Consider the following 20,404-nt stretch of genomic DNA (forward strand, 5'->3'; position numbering starts at 1 on the left):
CCAGGTCCTTCTCAGAGCATCTCCCTCACCTGCGGTTGTGATAGCAGCTTCCACAGTTCTCCAGGTGCCCTGGTTGGGCCCTGTCCATCCTTCTACCCAGGCAGCACTGTGTCAACACCTTCTCCTCTCAGGAGCCAGGTGACCGAGCTCCCGAAGCCACAGATAGGTAGAACAGAGGTGGAGAGAGGAGAAAGAAGAAAGGAGGAGGGTGGAGATAAGGTGAAGGGGACTGGTGCCCTGTGTGGGCAGGAACGGGAGGCTCGAAAGAGCACTTAGTTCCTCCAAGGAAGACACATGTACCTTTTCTACACCTTTATTTATGAAATGCTTATTGAATGGATACAAAGTTAGTGTCCGTCAGCAGGCCGGTGGGAGGGAGTTAATGTGCGCTCCTTCCTTCCCCTGGTGGGAGCTGAAGCCAGAAGTGGCTTTCTCCTTCCCTCCACCTTGGCAGCAATGGGCTGGGAGGGCCCTGGGACAGGGAGGGGGTTCAAGGGCAGGAGGAGGAAGGGAACAATGGGTAGTAGGGCCTGGGGCAGAGACCCCTTCTCCTGGAATAAGAGGCTTGACCCTGCTCACCCTGGCAGGAGCTGTGCTTCTCCTCTGCAGCATGGAGAAGTGGTTTGCACTGGACAGCAGGGGGGGATGAGCTTCTCTGGGACTCTCTCCTTCTCCCCAGCCCAAGGTTGGGAGTGCCCTCTTCAGCTATTTCTCACGTAAAGGTCCTCTGTAACACCTCTAGTTTCCTTCAGGGATGCCTGCCTCCCCAGATCTCAAAGGGCACTGCCCTCAGTCCTTGGGGTTAAGGGGCAGGGAGCCAGACCTGGTGGGGCACAGCAGCTGGTGACCTCTCCCTGATGGGGGCCTCAACTATGTCCACACTTCTAGGGGGATCATGCCCTCCTTGCTACCCAGCGGGGGCAGCAAAGACTCATCCTCTAGGAACTTGAGGGGGAAGTGGACCAGGTGGCCCTGGACCTGCGTGAGCTCAGACCGAGCCAAGGGGGGACTGACTGTGGCCAAGGGCTCCACGGCCACGTACTCCCGGAGTGTCCGCAGGGAACGCGTGGCATTGGACGGCAGGCAGCGGAAGATCTGTGGGCAGGGGCATGGACGCCAATAAGGCTTGAGGAGAGTCTCCCAATAATCTAAGTCCAACTAGGCTAGACCCCTTCCCCCATACCATCTCTCCATACCCCCATTGACCTTGGGCCACTAACTCTCTCTCTTTTTTTTTTTTTTTTGAGATGAAGTTTCACTCTCGTCGCCCAGGCTGGAGTGCAATGGTGCGATCTCAGCTCACTACAATCTCCACCTCTCAGGTTCAAGTGATTCTCCTGCCTCAGCCTCCTGAGTAGCTGGGATTACAGGCGCCCACCACCATGCCCGGCTAACTTTTGTACTTTTTTTTTTTTTTGAGACAGAGTTTTGTTCTTGTTGCCTAGGCGGCTGGAGTGCAATGGCGTGATCTCGGCTCACTGAAACCTCTGCCTCCCGAGTTCAAGAGATTCTCCTGCCTCAGCCTCCCAGCCACACCTAGCTAATTTTTTTGTATTTTTAGTAGAGACGGGGTTTCGCCATGTTGGGAGGCTGATCTCAAACTCCTGACCTCAGGTGATCCACACGCCTCGGCCTCCCAAAGTGCTGGGTTTACAGGCATGAGCCACTGCACCCGACCTGGGCCACTAAATCTCTTGATAGCAAATGTTCCCAGGCCCTCATCCCCCTTCCGAGAATGACTGTGTGGTGGAGCTTCTCTCCATCCTACCCCGAGAGGATAATCCACAAATTTCCCAAGGCCACTCTCCCCCTCCCCTCCCAAGTTCCCACCTGCTCGTAGATATTGGCGTTGCTCTCAGCCGTGTCTTGCCACAACTGGAAGAAGTCATCACAGACGGGGTCTCGGAGATCCAAGTCTGGCCGGGTATTTGCTCCAAGAATCACACTATAGGAGAAAGGGGTCCCAGCAGGGCCAGATTAAGATCCTTGGAGAATCTGAGCACCAGAAAAGTTACATTGTCCCTACTCAGGTAATTCAAAATTGGCTGGGCGCGGCGGCTCACGCCTGTATTCCCAGCACTTTGGGAGGCGAGGCCGGTGGATAGCTTGAGCTCAGGAATTCAAGTCCAGCCTGGGCAATATGGCAAAACCCCATCTCTACAAAAAAAATACAAAAATTAGCCAGGCTTGGTGGCATGTGCCTGTAGTCCCAGCTACTTGGGAGGCTGAAGTGGAAGGATCACTTGAGCTGGGGAAGTCAAGGTTGCAGTGAGCTGTGGTAACGTCACTGAACTCCAGCTGGGTGACAGAGCAAGACCCTATCTCAAAACAAACAAACAAACAAAAACAAAAAAACACAGTGAAACCCCATCTATACTAAAAAAATACAAAAAATTAGCCAGGCATGGTGGCGGGCGCCTGTAGTCCCAGCTATTCGGGAGGCTGAGGCAGGAGAATGGCGTGAATCCGGGAGGCAGAGCTTGCAGTGAGCCGAGATTGCACCACTGCACTCTAGCCTGGGTGACAGAGAGAGACTCTGTCTCAAAAACAAAACAAACAAACAAAAAAACACAAACGATTTTTTTTTTTTTTGGCCAGGGGAGGTGGCTCATGCCTGTAATCCCAGCACTTTGGGAGGCTGAAGCCTGAGGTCAAGAGTTCAAGACCAGCCTGGCCAACAGGGCGAAACCCTGTCTCTACTAAAAATACAAAAATTAGCTGGGCGTGGTGGCGGGCGCCTGTAATCCCAGCTACTCCGGAGGCTGAGGCAGAAGAATTGCTTGAACCCAGGAGGCGGAGGTTGCAGTGAGCCAAGATCACGCCATTGTACTCCAGCCTGGGCGATAAGAGTAAAACCGTGTCTTAACAACAACAACAACAACAACAACAACAACAACAAAGATTTTTTTTCGTGGCCAGGTGCGGTGGCTCACGCCTGTAATCCCAGCACTTTGGGATGCTGAAGTGGGTGGATCATCTGAGGTCGGGAGTTCGAGACCAGCCTGATCAACACGGCGAAACCCCATCTCTACTAAAAATACAAAATTAGCCGGGTGTGGTGGCGGGCGCCTGTAGTCCCAGCTACTCGGGAGGCTGAGGCAGGAGAATCGCTTGAACCCAGGAGGCAGAGTTTGCAGTGAGCTGAGATCTCGCCATTGCACTCTAGCCTGGGCAACAAGAGCAAAACTCTGTCTCAAAAAAAAAAAAAAAAAGATTTTTTTTCTCATTTTTTTTTTTTTGGTGTGCCTGCTTTACTGATAGTCTAAACTGATTAGTCTGCCTATTGATTTTTTTTTTTTTTTTTGGAGGCAGTCTCGCTCCGTTGCCCAGGCTGGAGTACAGTGGCGTGATCTCGGCTCACTGCAACCTCCGCTTCCTGGGTTCAAGTGATTCTCCTGCCTCAGCCTCCCGAGTAGCTGGGATCACAGGCGCCCGCCACCACACCCAGCTGATTTTTTGTATATTTAGGAGAGACGGGTTTCACTATGTTGGCCAGGCTGGTCTCGAACTCCTGATCTCAGGTGATCCACTCGCCTTGGCCTCCCAAATTGCTGGGAAGTGCTGGGATTAGAGGCGTGAGCTGCGGTGCCCAGCCTTGCCTATTGAGAATCTAGTACTGCCTCTACCTCTGGCTCTGGGAGTACCTACGCGGAGCTACCTCTTATCCTGCTCAAAAGGCAGACGCCCCCATCTCCCTCCCACCCTGTGGCATCCCGCCCCAGCTCTACCTGAAGCAGTGCTTCCGCAGACTCAAGGCAAACCTGCCCGCCTGATACTCTGCCCCATTCATGAGGGACGGTTCCGTCTCTGTGTCCTCGATCAGCACGGCCAGCTCACTGTCCCGCTTCCCCAGCAAGCTCCGGTCATTGATGTTTGCAGAACCTGGGGTGGATGCAGGGCACACTGTCTGCTTGGGCCCAGGGCACTCCCCACAGTACCCCATCCCCTCTACCAAAGCAGTGGACTGCAATATTCCTTCTTGGACCCTCCACCCTCACATGAGCCTCAGCTGCAGTCTCTGTCATCCCGCCTCTCATCTCTTTGCCTGTCCCCACACCCTCTCCCTGCCAGGGGCCCAGATCCGGCACTGACCGATGATGACTGTCCAGTCATCTGCGATGAGCATCTTGCTGTGGATGTAGATGAGCTCTGAGACGGGGTGCCCACCCAGCTCTCCGTGTGTACGAAGCCCGCAGATGGAAATATAGTCCCGCCATGCTGTCCCCACTGCATACAAGAGACAGGGTGGCAGGAGGGGAAGTGACGAGAGAGGTGGCTCTGTGTGCAGAGAGGGCCCTGTCCCACCTCCTCACTCCAGAAGCTCTTCCTACATAGCGTCTGGTCTCTCTCCTTCTCCTTGCAGTGAAAGGCCAGCTATGGTCTGCATAGCATCAGAGGCTCACAGGAATGACAGCCTCCTTCCCCCACCCCCAGGCCTCCAGCGCCCCAATCTCCCTCTCCCAGGGGCCCAGGGCTTAAGCCCCCAGCCCCCAGCACTCACTGGCTGCTTTGAGGCGATGCAGGATTGAATACTCCCCACGACACAGGGTCCTGAGAGAAAAGAAAGAGGGAGAGAAGTGGAGGCTGGCAGAGGGGAGGGGAGGTCAGGAGAGGGGGCCCTCCTTTAAGGCCCAGCAGGAAGGGATCAGGACAGAATCAGGAGGGGGACACAGGTGGGATGGGGCCACTGAGAGCTGGAGTCGGCCTGGGGGGGTTACCTGTAAGTAAAGTGCAGAATGGCCTGGATGGAGTTGCCACCGCCCGTGGAGATGTCACCTTCGAAGCCAGGGAGTAAGGGCAAAAGCACGTAGACTCGGTAACACTGCCCCTGTCTGGGGAGAGGGTGGAGTCAGAGGAGCGACTGGTCCCTCAAACCCCACCCCCTTCAACTGGGCTCAAACCACACCCACAGTCCCCACCCTCCTGACAGTCCACCTTACTTGTGGGCCTTCAGGATTCTGTCCACAATCTCATCGCCCACCTTGTTCAGAACCGTCCGCCCATCTGAGCAGCTAATGAAGAACTGATTCTGGGGCAAGAACCAGAGACAGACATCAGCAGCCTGGCCCCTGGCCCTGTTCTCGGCCTCCAGCCCTGGTCCCAGGCTCCAGGCATCTACTTCGGCTCCAGGCCCAGCTCCACTAGCCCTCGATGACTGACTCCACTCATTCCCCAGGTCTCTCTCCTGGGACACCCCTTCCAAGCTCTCCCTCACCTCCTCCCAGTCAGACCTCAATGTAGAGGAAGTGCCGGCTCTCCCTGATGGTGTGCAGGTAGGCATTGAGGATGGAGTTCTCCAGAGTCCCTGCTGACCAGCGGTCCACTGACCGCAAGACCTAGGGAATGGTGAATGCGATGTGCTTCCTTTCATTTTTTTTCTAAGACAGAGTCTCGCTCTGTCGCCCAGGCTGGAGTGCAGTGGCACGATCTCCGCGCGCTGCAAGCTCTGCCTCCTGGGTTCACACCATTCTCCTGCCTCAGCCTCCCAAGTAGCTGGGACTACAGGCGCCCTCCACCATGCCCAGCTAATTTTTTGTATTTTTAGTAGAGACAGGGTTTCATGGTGTTAGCCAGGATGGTCTCGATCTCCGGACCTCGTGATCCACCCGCCTCGGCCTCCCAAAGTGCTGGGATTACAGGTGTGAGCCACTGCGCCCGGCCCTTTTTTTTGAGATGGAGTCTCGCTCTGTTGCCCAGGCTGGAGTGCAGTTGCGTGATCTCAGCTCACTACAACATCCTCCTCCTGGGTTCAAGCGATTCTCCTGCCTCAGCATCCCTAGTAGCTGGGACTACAGGTGCACACCACCATGCCTGGCTAATTTTTTGTATTTTTAGTAGAGATGGGGTTTCACCATGTTAGCCAGGATGGTCTCGATCTCCGGACCTTGTGATCCGCCTGCCTTGGCCTCCCAAAGTGCTGGGATTACAGGCAAGAGCCACCGCGCCCGGCCGTGATGTGCTTCTTAACCCCAGGAAAGAAGAGTGTGGGGGGCTCTCACACCAGGGAGAGTGGGTTAGGGTGTTAGGCTGAAGGAGACAAAGGGGAGGGCTGGCTGAAGTGGGGCGCCTCACCTGCACGGTGGTGCACTGTCCTCCTGGGAGTGTGAAGGGGAGCTGATTGGCCGTGCTGGTAGACTTGGGAAGCAGGTAGGGGTACGTGGGAGTCTTGTACTTGGCCTTGGTGGTCTGAAGTGGAGGGATGGCAGAGTCAGCAGGAGGTGCCAATCTGCCCTGGCTCCCTCCCTACCTCCAGCCGCTACCGGAGGGAATGAACACCTTGGTGAAGTTCCAGCGCTGGATGAAGTGTCGGGCGAGGTCCCGGGCAGGTAGGCCATGGACGACCACCCCAACGTCCCGCCATGGCATCCGAGGGGTCGTCTCCCTGTCAATGAAATCTGGGGGGTCCCGGGAGAGTCAGGGGAGACGTCAGGGCTGGACTCCTGGGGACACTTGGGGCAGGGAGAAGGAGCCTGCCAGAGGGAGGGCTGTACTACCCTTGACCCCTCTCATCCCATTCTCAGTACCAGCCCCAGCTTTTGACCCTGCTCTCAGCTCTCTGGGGCTTTGGAGGGGAGGCTTCACCTTCGAAAGGCCGGTCCAGCTGCACCCAGTCCTTGGTGATAAGATTGCTGTAGTCCTTGCCCAGCCAGAAGAATTGGTTGTGAGAGAGGTCTGGGGTGGCTGGCGAGCCTGGGCACGGGGTGGGAGGCTGTAGGGGGAACACACCCAAGCCAGGGGCAAGGGGAAGTCATGGGGCTGTACAGAGCCAGGGCCAAAGAGAGGAGCACTGAAAGAGTGAGAGAGACCGAGAGGAAGAATGAAACAGAGGGTCTGATTCCCCAGCCCTCCCCTCCAGCCGCCTTTGATACTTTTAGAGGAATGGGGTGATGGTCAGTGAAAATGGGGAAGGGACTGGGTTACAGCCCTTTTTTTTGAGACAGAGTCTCGCTCTGTCACCCAGGCTGGAGTGCAATGGCATGATCTCGGCTCACTGCAACCTCCGCCTCCTGGGTTCAAGCGATTCTCCTGCCTCAGCCTTCCGAGTAGCTTGGATGACAAGCACCCGCCACCATGCCTGGCTAATTTTTTGTATTTTCAGTGGAAACAGGGTTTCACCATGCTGGTCAGGCTGGTCTCGAACTCCAGACCTCAGGTGATCCACCAGCCTTGGCCTCCCAAAGTGCTGGGATTACAGGCACAAGCTACGGCTCCCGGCCAGTTACAGCACTTTCAAAGTGGGTTCTTGGAGTCCCAGAAAGTCTGAGGAACCCTGAGGTGGGCAGGGCCTGGAATGACTGAGGGGGTAAGGCTGGAGCTGGGAAAGGGCGTGGATTGAGCTTATCTGAGTTTGGGGGTGCTCAGGAAGGCCTCAGGGGGATTACCTGGCAGGCAGCTGATTCAGAGGAGTCTCCAAGGTCAGTCAGTCGGTAGTGCAGGTCATCCCAGCGGCCATAGGCAAGGTCCAGTCCCCCCAGGAATGCTACCACTTGGTCCACCACCAGGAGTTTCTCATGATGGGCCCACAACGTCACTTGGTCTGGATGACGCATCACCTGGAGCAGGCATGGAGGGTTCATGAGGGTGGGTTTGGGTGAAGGAAAACAGGAGGTACTGGGAGGGAGAGAGGAAAGATGGAAAGATGAGACCGTCAGGGAGCGGGAGCACTGGGGGCTGGGACAGTGTGGGGAGGAGGGCTGTCATGTGGGAGGGTCTCTGAGGCCCAGAGTCACCTTTATGTTGGGGTGCAGCAGCATCAGCGCCCTCTTGCTATAGCCACTGTTGATGCCCAAGGCCAATTCCACTTCCTTAAACAGCAGAATGGACACGCGGACACCGTCCTCCTGGTGGTGAGTGGGGGAATCAGATCCTCGTGCCTCTCCCAGAGCAGCCCCTTCCCACACTCCCAAACCTTTTCCACGTGTGTCCCTCCAGCCTGTCTGGAGATCCTAGAGGCTCTGCCACATATGCCCTGCTTTGCTGCTTGCCACAGACTTAGACTAAATGTCATCTGTGTGCTCACCCACTCACCCATCCACACATCTATCCACCCATCCATCTTCCCAAGCATTTACTTATCCCTTCATGTACCGTCTATCATTCATCCAACTGCCCGCCTACCTTCCTAGCCCTCCACCTTTCCAACTCACATCCTTCCATCCATCACCCTTTCTATCCTCTGTCCATCCACCTGCCCAGCCACCCTGCATCATCCATGCATCCTTCCTCCTGTCCATCAACACCACACATGCCCCTCCATGGCAGGTACTGTGCCTTGTAGTGGAACAATGATATTAACTAGTCCAGTGAGAAAGATAGACATGTACACCCCCAGATAACACAATAAAGTATTATATATACTGGGAGGGAAGTCTCTGCCAGGTGGAGGGAGCATGAAGGGGAAGGTGTCAGTTCTCCTTAGGGCAGAGGGAGAGGGCGGAGGTGATGTCTGACAGGCGCTGGGCCAGGATGGGCACATTTCCCTCCCCTGAAGCCTCAGACTCCCTACTTCTCCCACACTGCAGCCCTGCTAATCAACCTCCACCCACAGGCAACCCCCTCCCGCTGTGGCCTGACCGCTCTCCTCACCGCCTTCCTCTTGAGCATCATGTCCAGTCTCCAGTCATCTGAATGGGCCGGACGCTTCAGGTAAACCTCAGGACTCAACCTGGGATTCAGGGCAGTGGATTAGGGGCAAACGCAGCCCCAGACCAGCAGCTGCACCCCCTTCTCCGCCTAACGCTGATCTGCCCCAGGCTCTATCTTGCCCCGTGGTGTTGGGGCCTTTTCCCACTCACCACCAGTCTGTGATGAAAATCTCCTCTTGGGCTCGAAGGATGGCATCTGCCACAGCAGCAAAGTAACCTGCCCCATTCACAAACCTGGGGGGAGGCCAAGCCAAGGAGGTCAGGGGAGTCAGAAGCCAGAAAGCTCTGGAGAGTGAAGACCGGAGGACAGTCGTGGGTCAGAGGTGACAGACAGCAAGGTCAAAGATCAGAAATGATCAGAGAGCACAAGTGGTATGAGACACATCAAAATAGTGTTTGCCCATATGCGCTAAATACAAATAAAAATTACAAAAAGACACAATAACCTAATCAACTAAAGAATGGGAAGATTAATACATCATACGTAAAGAACACCAATAAATCGACAAGAAAAAGTCACATGAGCCAACTGAAAAATGAGCAAAGAGTAAGAACTGACAGTTCACAGAGAAATTAAAATGGCCAATCGTGGCAAATGTTGTTTCACTAGTAAACAAAGAAATTAAAATGAAATTACATTTAAAAAATCCATTAGATTGGTAATAATTCAAATCATTTGTAACATTCAATATCAGCATATTGTTAATGTTATTGAATAATGTTATTCAATATGCTGGGGAATATTCAATATGCTGGGGAAGTGGGTATTCTCATAGACTATGGGAATATAACTTTTAGGAGACAATTTGGCAGTATCAAAAAATATATATATAGCTTTTTTGAGATGGTGTCCCGCTCTGTCACCCAGGCTGGAGTGCAATGGCACGATCGTGGCTCACTGCAACCTCCGCCTCTTGGGTTCAAGCAATTTTCCTGTCTCAGCCTCCCAAGTAACTGAAATTATAGGCGCCCGCCACCATGCCTGGCTAATTTTTGTATTTTTAGTAGAGACGGGTTTTTGCCATGTTGGCCAGGCTGATCTTGAACTCCTGACCCCAGTGATCTACCCGCCTCGGCCTCCCAAAGCGCTGGGATTACAGGGATGAGCCAAAGCGACTAGCCAGCAGTATCAAAATATTAAATGCACATATCCTTTAATATCATTAAATATACATAGTAATCACATGTCTAGGAATACATCCTATACAATGCTTAGGCAAAGATTGTGTTCATCGCATTGTTTGTAAGAGTGAAAAATGGGAAATAATCTAAGTATCTAATCTCTCACACAGGTATTAAGTGAAAAAATAAGTCACAGAAGAGGGTGCATGATCTCATTTATGTTGAAACAAAAGTAACACGTGCATGCACATGTGAAAATATGCAGAAAGGCTGGGAGAGGTGGCTCATGCCTGTAATCCCAGCACTTTGGGAGGCCAAAGCGGGTGGATCACTTAAGGTCAGGAGTTCATGACCAGCCTGGCCAACATGGTGAAATCCTATCTCTACTAAAAACACAAAAATTAACTGAGCATGGTGGTGCATGCATGTAATCCCAGCTACTCAGGAGGCCGAGGCAGGAGAATCGCTTGAACCCGGGGGGCAGAGACTGCAGTGAGCCGGTATCGCGCCACTGCACTCCAGCCTGGGTGACAGAGCCAGACTCCATCGCAAAAACCAAACCAAAACAAAACAAAACAAATGAACAAACAAAACCTCCTTCCATGACTGCCCTGTGTGCCTGTGATATTAGCACATGGGACCCTGTGAGATCAGGTGCCACTGACTCCCAGCTTCTCCTCTGCTCCTCCTCACTCAGTGACAACAATGTGTCCTGGTGGTTCCCAAACACCCTGAGATATTTCTGTCTTCTCTGCCTGGTGTTCTGTGTTTTCTTTATCTTGTATAGTTCCATGAGGATCAGCAAGTGTATGTTCCCATGCAATCACCAGTCCTATCAAAATATAGGACATTTTTATCGGCCTGGAATGTTCCCTCGTGTGCCCCACTACAGGCAATCTTTTCCCCATACCCTGCCACAGGCAACTGCTGATCTGATTTCCATCACTGTGGATTGGTTTTGGCTGTTTTAGAAGTTTATAGCCAGGTGCAGTGGCTCACGCCTGTAATCCCAGCACTTTGGGAGGCCGAGGCAGGCGGATCACGAGGTCAAGAGATCGAGACCATCCTGGCCAACATGGTGAAACCCTGGCTCTACTAAAAATACAAAAATTAGCTGGACATGGTGGCATATGCCTGTAATCCTAGCTACTCGGGAGGCTGAGGCATGAGAATCACTTGAACCGGGGAGTCAGAGGTTGCAGTGAGCCGGGATCATGCCACTGCACTCCAGCCTGGTGACAGAGACAGACTCCATCTCAAAAAAAAAAAACAAAAATTAGCTGGGTGTGGTGGCACGCACCTGTGATCCCAGCTACTTGGGAGGCTGAGGCAGGAGAATCACTTGAACCTGGGAGGCTGAGGTTGCAGTGAGCTAAGATTGCGCCACTGCACTCTAGCCTGGGCAACGAGAGTGAAACTCTGCCTTAAAAAAAAAAAAATGTATATAGGCCAGGCACTGTCGCTCATGCCTGCAATTCCAGCACTTTGGGGAGGCCGAGGCAGGATGATTCCTTGAGCCCAGGAGTTCGAGACCACACCCAGCTAATAACATGCCGGGTGTGGTGGCATGTGCCTGTAGTCTCAGCTACTTGGGAGGCTGAGGCAGGAGGATGATTTGAGCCTGGGAGGTTGAGGTTGTAGTGAGCCACGATCACACTACTGCACTCCAGCCTGGGTGACAGAGCAAGACACTGTCTCAAACAAAAACCAACAAAATTAATATTGTGTCAGTCTCTGATTTAAAGCAAAACTACCTGAGGGTCACCACCTCCTGGAAACCTGTCCTGATATCCCTGCTGGGTCAGGTACCTCCTGTCTGTGCTTGTTACCTTCTACCTATCACCAGTACGGCAAGTTCACATTGTTTCACGATTTGATCACCTACTTCCCTAACCCAGAGAGGCCTGTGTCTTACTGCCAGCACTGCTAGGTGCTTAGAAAAATGTTTATTAAGGCTGGGCGTGGTGGCTCACGCCTGTAATTCCAGCACTCTGGGAGGCCGAGGCGGGTGGATCACCTGAGGTCAGGAGTTCGAGAAGAGCTGGCCAACATGGTGAAACCCCGTCTCTACTAAAAATACAAAAATTAGCCAGGTGTGGTGGTGGGCACCTGTAATCCCAGCTACTCAGGAGGCTGAGGCAGAAGAATCGCTTGAACCTGGGAGGCGGATGTTGCAGTGAGCCGAGATCAACAGAGCAAAACTCTCTCTCAAAAAAAAAAAAAAAAAAAGAAAATGTTTATTAAATGAAGGACTAAATCAGAGAGATTTGAGAAGATCATAGAGAACAGAGAGGGTCAGTATGGCAGAGGGGGGTTTAAAAGGTTATAGGAGGTTAGAGAGGTCAAGGGTCAGAAGAGATGACCAAATTTGGGGGTCAGAAAGGTCAGAGCAAAATCAGAGAGAGCAATGTTGTTAAAAATGTCAAAGTTCAGGAAGATTAAAGAAGTCACGGGGCGGGTCATTGAGGTCAGAAGGGTTCAGATGAGATAAAAGAGAGGATGAAAGACTCAGAGATTACACAGGGGGTCAAGAAGGCCACAGACAGGCTCAGAAGGGATGTCAGTGTCTCACCACCGGGCCAAGGTCCCAGGCCGGGGTGGGGCGTAGCTGTCATGCTGGTGCAGCTGTAGGAAGTCTCTGCCTGGGCCCTGTGCCAGCTCAGTGATCTCTTGGGCCCACCACCGTGCCTGCCGGTAGCTGCTGCACTTGAGAATCAAGGACCTGGATGGGAACGATGAGATGTCCATAAATCCTCGCCCTCCATAGCTGTGATCTTGCCTAGAGACCTTCCCTTTCTTTCCCACTTCCTCCCTTAATCCCTAATCACAACTCCACAGGGACAGGGCATGTATGTATCTGCCTTATTTATTATTTTTGAGACAGTTTAGCTCTTGTCCTCCAGGCTGGAGTGCAGTGGTGCGGTCTCTGCTCACTGCGACCTCTGCACCCCGGCTTCAAGCGATTCTCCTGCCTCAGCCTCCCAAATAGCTGGGATTACAGGCACATACCACCATGCTCGGCTAATTTTTGTATTTTTAGTAGAGACGGGGTTTTAGCATGTTGGCTGGGCTGGTCTCGAACTCCTGACCTCAGGTGATCCGCCTGCCTCGGCCTCCCAACGTGCTGGGATTACAGGTGTGAGCCACGGTGCCTGAGCCGTATCCACCTTACTCATAGTTGGATCCTAGTATTGTATCAACAACCAGTATTGTACCAGGCACTCGGGTTTGTTGAATGAACAAATGAACAAATGGAATTTCGTTTATGTCAGTGGTTCCCTTCCCAGGCTTCTACTAATCCCCTTTCTCCGGGCCCAGTCTAACAGCAGTCCCAAGCATCTGGCTAGACCAGTTCCCTGGTTCAAAACTATGTCCGGATCCAGGGAGGTGGAAAAGCCTTCCTCTCTCCTGTGATCTCTCTTTCTCAACTCCCAGCAAGGCCGTGGGCTGGCTCACCACTCAGCTGGTGTCTCTCACCCCAGGGAGGCCTCACCTGTGGGAGGTGTCGATCCGCACGCCGTGCCGTGCCTCCGTGCTCCTTTTCCCCACCTGCACCTCAAAGCCAGGGTCAAAGAGCTGAACAAATGAGATGGCACCCGTCTCGAGGCACATGTACAGCAGGAAGGAGTCCTTCACCACCAGCCACCTAGAGCAGAAGGGCTCCCTGTGTTCCTCTCTGCCCTTGCAATTTTCTTCCTTACCCCCACCCACTGCCCAGCTGCTCAGCCATAGCCCGTACCTCTTGGACCAGCGATAACAAACTTGGTCTCGGCCACAGCAGGTGAGGCCAGGAACGCGATGGCCACCTGAGCGCTTCCGGATCATCCCCTCCCTGTGGGACAATCAGGAAGAGAGGCTGGATGAGGACTCCAGACCCCCAGCCCACCCTGCGCTGCTTGCCCCATTCTCAGGCAGGGAGAAATTAAGAGTGATGTCTACGGATGCCTGGGTGAAGAGGGCCAGACACTCACAGTCCTTTGCGGCCCAAGTCTGGGATAAAGGACAGCTGACTGACTTCCAGGAACTCTGTCTGCAGAGGAAAACAAAAGCCCAGAGGAGACACCTGGCTTTCAGCTCCTCAGACCCTGGGGCCCCTGGCCCTCCTCCCCCTGAGGGTCTGATGATCCTGCTCCACATCTAAAATCGGCCCCTGGATCTTACCATGGCATGGTAGTTGCGATAGAAAGACATGGTCAAGAGGCGGTTGAGGTAATTCTCCAGGTATTTCTGAAGTGGAGATGAGAGAGAGAGAGACAAATGGGACCGAGCCATTTGCACCTCCAATGTCTTCCTGGAGGACCTGGCATCTGGTCCCACCTGTTTGCTGGCTGCATGTCTGGTGGAGCCCTCAGGACCTGCCCGGGGTAGAGAGGGCATCTCTCTGTTGGCTGCATCTCGGGCTGGAGAATAGGCAACGGCAAAACTGTGGGAAGGATGGATGAAGGTCAGGTAAGAGCTGGGAGGCTGGGTGCTCTGGTTCCTGAAAACACTGGAGATGGGGCTTGGAGGAAAAGAAGAGGCCTGGAGGTGGCCAGGCGTGGTGGCTCATGCCTGGAATCCCAGCACTTGGGGAGGCCGCAGCAGGTGGATCACTTGAGCTCAGGAATTTAAGACCAGCCTGGGCAACATAGCAGCACCCCATCTCTACAAAATGTACAAAAATTAGTTGAGTGTGGTGGCTGTGGTCCTAGCTACTCTGGAGGCTGAGATGGGAGGACTGCTTGAGCCCAGGAGGTTGCCATGAGCCAAGATCATACCAGTGCACTCTAGCCTGGGTGACAGAGAGAGACCTTGTACAAAACAAAAACAAAAAACAAACAAAAGTCCTAGAGGCTGGCAAAAGGAAGGCCCCCTACCCTGGGAATGGAGACTAGAAAAGGGTGAGGCTGCCAAGAGCATTTTGGGCATCCCGCCCAGCTGAGATGCTGGCACAGAACCATGGACAGGGAAAGCTGAGCAGGGAAAGTTTCCTGGTAACTGGGGTCAGGAGAGGCAGCACAGTGGCCAGAGCTGCAGGGAGGGAAGGTTGTGGCCCCGGAGTGAGGCAGACAGAAAGGAGGGTGGGGGGCACCTGCCCTCTACAAGAAGCAGTCTGGTCCCCCTCACCGAGCCAGAGGGAGCAGACTCATCAAGACTTTGTGTCTCAGGAGGTCCCGATGCAACTCCTGAAAATTACGGAATTTCTTCTTGGTTGTCCAGGAAAAGTCGCCGTGAGTCAAGCGGACAGAATACAGAGTGCAGGTTCCCACCTAGGGGTATGAGGAACTGAATGGATGTCCCCTGCGTGGGTCCCCGCCTCCCCACTCTGGCCAGCCCTCCCTTTCCCCCTTCCCTGGGGCCAGCCCAGCCACCTTGGATCCATTCCGAGCCGCCCTCCCTTTCCCCCTCCCTGGGGCCAGTCTGGCCACCTTGGATCCGCTGGTATATCTTTCCGTGCCCACCACCTGGGCTGTGACAGGGACCCCAGGTGCGAACACCAAGGGGCGCACTTTCAGAGGCTGAAGCTCATAAATGGCCAGAAACGGGTGCATCCGGTCGGCTGGGAGGAAAGAAAGTCGAGGAGTATAGACCCCAACAGGCCCCAGCCCCCTGGCTCCCGAACGCCTCTCCTCCCTGAGGGGCATCCATATTCCCTGTGTACCTGGGTCCTCTCCCTCCTTCAGGGTGTCCACCTCATCGGACTCCATCTGGAGCTGGCTGGAGTCCAGTTCGCCCCCAGTGGGGAAGAGGCTCTCAGGGGTCGCCGTCATCCTAGGAACATTGGGAAGCCTCAGGCAGGCGAGCTGCCCTGCAGAACCCGCCCCCCATCCTAACTCCCGCAGGTCCTCCATCTCTTCCAGATCCTCATCTTCCCCCACGGACTCCTGACCGCCCGCTGATGACGCCTGACCAGTTTGCAACGCCCCACCGACCCCTTCGAGCCCCCATCCCCTACCTTAGTCCTTCATCCACAATCCCAGTCCCAGTCCCGCCCCCCGACCCCCGCCCCGTCCCGTAACCAGAGCCCCGGGGAACACCCAGCCAGGCCCCGAAGGCTCCGACCTGGGGCGGCGCAGCAGCTGCGCGAGGAAGCGGCCCCGGGTGGTCGGGAGAGCACGGGGCTACGGGGCTCACGCCAGGCCAGGCGGGCCGGGGGCAGGGGTCCAGGCGGGAATGAGGAAGTTACGCGATCCCAGCCGGGGGGAGAAATCCCGAAATCTGAGCGTGCGACTGAGTCTGGAGGCCCCGCAGCCCGAGCCCGTTCCGTCCTCGCCCGATTTCCGAGACCCGGGACCCCCGCACGCCCCTTCCCGGTCCCCTCACCCTGGCAGATGGAGCCAGCGCCCGCGCAGGTTCCCGAGCCAAGGGAGCAGAGCGGAGCCGCAGCCGGAGCCCACGCCCCAGCGGGCCGGGGCGGGGCCGGGGCTCAGGGCCTGCCCTCGGGGGCGGGACGGCCCCCGGCCTCACCTCCGCGGGATTCTCGTCTGTCCTGTCCCGCCCCCGCCGCCCTCGGCCCGCCCCGCCGCCCTCGGCCCGCCCCGCCGCCCAGCGAGCCACCGGGAGCCTGGGGGCCGCCCTGTGCCCTGCAGGGCCGCGGGGCCGCGTAGCTCTCTCGGTGCGGCGGGCAAGTGCTGCCCGGCGTCGGGGCGTCTCGCGCCGTCGGTCCCAGCGTGCCCGGCCGCCGCCTCCCGGGGCACCCCGCGCTGCGCGCATCCCTCCGGCTCGGCGCTCGCCCCGGGCCCTTCCAGCCGCGGGCGCTGCCTCGGTCCCCGGGGGGACGCGCCTCCGCTGCGGGAGCTGCCGGTGGGTGCCCCGCTCCCGGACCCGCTGCGAGCCACATTTGGCCTAGCCCAGACAGTGTTTGTACCTGGAAGGAACGAGGGCGTAAAAGGCCCGAGGGGTGGTGGCTACAAACCCATTAGTGTATGAAAGCGGGCATTCTTTCATTCATTCACCACACATTTGCTGCGCACTTACTCCGTGCCAGACACTGAGCGTATGGTAGTAAATAGGATGGTTAGGGAGCCTGCTCAGCTGGAATTGGCAGTCTAGGGGGAAATAAAATTTTTTCGGGTATTAAAATACAAGATATTTCAATCTTTTAAAAAGCAGATTTATTTTTCTCTTTTGATAGACATGTGGGTTTCTAGTTTTGCCCATTATTTTAGCTCCTGTAAACATTCCTGTAAGTCTTTGCGTGGATAGTTTTCCTTTATCTTGGGTAACTAGGGAGTGGAGTTGTTCGATCATATAAGTGTATGTTTAACTTATAAGAAACTGCCAAACGATTTCTTTGTAAATGGTTTTTCCATTCCAGATTTCCAAAATCAGTGTATGGTGGTTCCAGTTATTCCATGGCGTGGACAACATTTGATATTGTCAATCTTTAGCATTGGCCATTTAATGGGTGTTATAGGCACATCATTGCAATTTGATTTGCATTTCTTTGGAGATCAATGATATTGACCATGTTTCATGTGCTGATTGGCCATTTGTATGTCTTCTTTAATAAAGTGCCTATTCAGTCTTTTACTATTATTTATTTTATTATTTTTTTGAGAAGGAGTCTCGCTCTTTTTTTTTTTTTTTTTTTTTGAGACGGAGTCTCGCTCTGTTGCCCAGGCTGGAGTGCAGTGGCGCGATCTCGGCTCACTGCAAACTCCGCCTCCCAGGTTCACGCCATTCTTCTGCCTCAGCCTCCTGAGTAGCTGAGACTACAGGGGTCCGCCACCACGCCCAGCTAATTTTTTTTTGTATTTTTAGTAGAAACGGGGTTTCACCGTGTTAGCCAGGATGGTCTCGATCTCTTGACCTCGTGATCCGCCCGCCTCGGCCTCCCAAAGTACTGGGATTACAGGCGTGAGCCACCGCGCTCGGCCGGAGTCTTGCTCTTCTTGCCCATGCTGGAGTGCAGTGGCGTGATCTCGGCTCACTGCAACCTCCCCCTTCCAGGTTCAAGGGATTTCCGGCTAATTTTTGTATTTTTAGTAGAGACAGGGTTTCACCATGTTGGCCAGGCTGGTCTCAAACTCCAGACTTCAAGTGATCCACCCTCCTCAGCCTCCCAAAGTGCTGGGATTACAGGTGTGAGCCACCGTGCCCGGCCTTTTGCTAATTTTTTTTTTTTTTTTTTGAGACAGAGTTTCGCTCTTGTTGCCCAGGCTGGAGTGCAATGGTGCGATCTCGGCTCACTGCAACCTCCGCCTCCCGAGTTTTCTCCTGCCTCAGCCTCCTGAGTAGCTGGGATTACAGGCACCCGCCACCGATGCCTAGCTAATTTTTTGTATTTTTAGTAGAGACGGGGTTCCTCCATGTTGGTCAGGCTGGCGTCGAACTCCTGACCTCAAATGATCCGCCCTCCTTGGCCTCCTAAAGTGCTGGGATTACAGGCAGACCCACCGCACCCAGTCATGAATTTATAAAACAGGCAAAAACAATCTATAGTGATGGAAATCAGATCAGTAGTTGCCTGTGGCAGGGTGTAGGGAAAAGATTGCCTGTAGGCCGGGCGCAGTGGCTCACGCCTGTAATCCTAGCACTTTGGGAGGCCGAGACGAGCGGATCACGAGGTCAGGAGATCGAGACCATCCTGGCTAACACGGTGAAACCCCGTCTCTACTAAAAAAATACAAAAAATTAGCCGGGCGCAGTGGCAGGCGCCTGTAGTCCCAGCTACTCGGGAGGCTGAGGCAGGAGAATGGCGTGAACCTGGGAGGCGGAGCTTGCAGTGAGCCGAGGTCGGTCGCACCACTGCACTCCAGCCTGGGCGACAGAGCGAGACTCCGTCTCAAAAAAAAAAAAAAAAAAAAAGATTGCCTGTAAAGGGACACGTGAGGGAACATTCCAGGATGATAAGAATGCCCTGTATTTTGATAGAAGTGGTGATTGCATAGGAGCATACACTTGATAATACTCATGGAACTGTACATTAAGATGTGTGCATTACATTGTACGTACATTTTTGCTTCAAAAAAGTTCATTGAAAGTAAAAGAAGTGTCCGTCTTTCCTTTTTGCTGTAGGCCCGAGTGGTTGCTGCCGAAATGGGTAAGTTCATGAAACCTGGGAAGGTGGTGCTTGTCCTGTCTGGACGCTACTCCGGACTCAAAGCTGTCATCGTGAAGAACATTGATGATGGCACCTCAGATTGCCCCTACAGCCATGCTCTGGTGGCTGGAATTGACTGCTACCCCCGCAAAGTGACAGCTGCCATGGGCAAGAAGAAGATCTCCAAGAGGTCAAAGATAAAGTCTTTTGTGAAAGTTTATAACTACAATCACCTAATGCCCACAAGGTACTCTGTGGATATCCCCTTGGACAAAACTGTCATCAATAAGGATGTCTTCAGAGATCCTGCTCTTAAATGCAAGGCCCGACGGGAGGCCAAGGTCAAGTTTGAAGAGAGATGCAGGACAGGCAAGAACAAGTGGTTCTTCCAGAAACTGCGGTTTTAGATGCTTTGTTTTGATCATTAAAAATTAAAAAGAAAAAAAAGAAAGTAAAAGAAGGCTGGGTGCGATGGCTCACACCTGTAATCCCAGCACTTTGGGAGACTGAGGCAGGCGGATCACGAGGTCAGGAGATCGAGACCATCTTGGCTAACATGGTGAAACCCCATCTCTACTAAAAATACAAAAAATTAGCTGAGTGTGGTGACGCATGCTACTCGGGAGGCTGAGGCAGGAGAATCATTTGAACCAGGGAGTCAGAGATTGCAGTGAGCCAGGACAGTGCCACTACACTCCAGCCTGGTGACAGAGTGAGACTCCGTCTCAAAAAAAAAAAAAAGAAACAGATTTCTATGTAACTCAGGCAGTACCATGTAATCAGCAACCTAACATTCACCACGTTGTGGCACCCTCAGGGAATGATGAAACAGCTGGGTGCAGTGGCTCACGCTTGGAATCCCAGCACTTTGGGAGGCCGAGGAGGGCAGATCACGAGGTCAGCAGATCGAGACCATCCTGGCTAACACAGTGAAACCCCGTCTCTACTAAAAATACAAAAAATTAGCTGGGCGTGGTGGCGGGCACCTGTAGTGCCAGCTACTTGGGAGGCTGAGGCAGGAGAATGGCGTGAACCTGCGAGGCAGAGCTTGCAGTGAGCCAAGATGACGCCACTGTACTCCAGCCTGGGTGACAGAGCGAGACTCCATCTCAAAAAAGAAAAAAAAAGAAAAGAAAAAGAAAAAGAAAAAACACAGCACTTGCACAGCTTTACTTAAGAGCACCTAGAGTCCTTGGCTAGGACGCTCTTGACTAGAGGCTCCCAGCCTTGGCTCTGGCCACCCCAAACTGGCTGAGGGCATCGATGCTTGCTTGGGGACATGCTTCAGAAGCTCAGTGTACTGGTTAAAACAGTAGATTCTGGGCTGGGTGTGGTGGCTGATGCCTATAATCCCAGCATGTTGGGAGGCTGAGGCAGGCAGATCACTTGAGGTCAGGAGTTCCAGAACAGCCTGGCCAACGTGGTGAAAGCCCAACTCTACTAAAAATACAAAATGTGGCTGGGGATAGTGGTGGGTGCCTGTAATCTCAGCTACTTGGGAGGCTGGGACAGGAGACTCGCTTGAGCCCTGGAGGCAGAAGTTGCAGTGAGACGAGATTGCACCACTGTAATCCAGCCTGGACAACACAGCAAGACTCCATCTCAAAAATTT

At 53.9% G+C, this 20,404-nt stretch overlaps 2 protein-coding genes across 4 annotated transcripts; one reads left to right on the top strand and one right to left on the bottom strand.

Annotated features, from left to right (window-relative positions):
• Positions 1–297: 297 nt before the first annotated feature.
• PLD2 (phospholipase D2) lies at positions 298–16,181 on the bottom strand. 3 transcript variants are annotated; one of them, XM_055257900.2, is made up of 25 exons: positions 16,071–16,181; positions 15,409–15,518; positions 15,176–15,306; positions 14,874–15,016; positions 14,085–14,190; positions 13,929–13,994; positions 13,739–13,797; positions 13,507–13,599; positions 13,261–13,413; positions 12,340–12,489; positions 8,796–8,879; positions 8,587–8,665; positions 7,731–7,841; positions 7,383–7,553; positions 6,583–6,709; positions 6,277–6,395; positions 6,073–6,186; positions 5,232–5,336; positions 4,941–5,029; positions 4,719–4,832; positions 4,502–4,551; positions 4,093–4,227; positions 3,729–3,882; positions 1,831–1,945; positions 298–1,095 (listed from the first exon to the last, which is right to left on the bottom strand). In XM_055257900.2, exons 2-25 carry the CDS (start codon positions 15,515–15,517, stop codon positions 871–873), a joined length of 2,802 nt encoding a protein of 933 aa, XP_055113875.1. In that variant the 5' UTR covers position 15,518; positions 16,071–16,181; the 3' UTR covers positions 298–870. The 3 variants fall into 3 exon arrangements, with proteins under 3 accessions (XP_055113875.1, XP_055113876.1, XP_055113877.1); XM_055257901.2 differs by having other exon boundaries at positions 3,762–3,882; positions 16,071–16,178; XM_055257902.2 differs by lacking the exon at positions 5,232–5,336 and having other exon boundaries at positions 16,071–16,177.
• Positions 16,182–18,721: 2,540 nt separating this feature from the next.
• Positions 18,722–19,537, top strand: LOC129470288 (large ribosomal subunit protein eL27-like). Its single transcript, XM_055257957.2, has one exon. The coding sequence runs from the start codon at positions 18,789–18,791 to the stop codon at positions 19,197–19,199; it is 411 nt and encodes a 136-aa protein (XP_055113932.2). The 5' UTR covers positions 18,722–18,788; the 3' UTR covers positions 19,200–19,537.
• Positions 19,538–20,404: the final 867 nt, after the last annotated feature.

Source organism: Symphalangus syndactylus, chromosome 20 (genome assembly GCF_028878055.3).
Source record: "Symphalangus syndactylus isolate Jambi chromosome 20, NHGRI_mSymSyn1-v2.1_pri, whole genome shotgun sequence".
Taxonomy (NCBI): domain Eukaryota; kingdom Metazoa; phylum Chordata; class Mammalia; order Primates; family Hylobatidae; genus Symphalangus; species Symphalangus syndactylus.

Excerpts from the sequence above, each read along its gene's own strand:
- PLD2 (XM_055257900.2), bottom strand. The coding sequence starts at position 15,517 with ATGACGGCGACCCCTGAGAGCCTCTTCCCCACTGGGGGCGAACTGGAC. Across the intron at positions 6,187-6,276 it reads AGCGCTGGAACTTCACCAAG|ACCACCAAGGCCAAGTACAA; the intron begins GTGTTCATTCCC and ends CCTCCACTTCAG. Across the intron at positions 3,883-4,092 it reads TGACTGGACAGTCATCATCG|GTTCTGCAAACATCAATGAC; the intron begins GTCAGTGCCGGA and ends CATCCACCCCAG.
- LOC129470288 (XM_055257957.2), top strand. The coding sequence starts at position 18,789 with ATGGGTAAGTTCATGAAACCTGGGAAGGTGGTGCTTGTCCTGTCTGGA.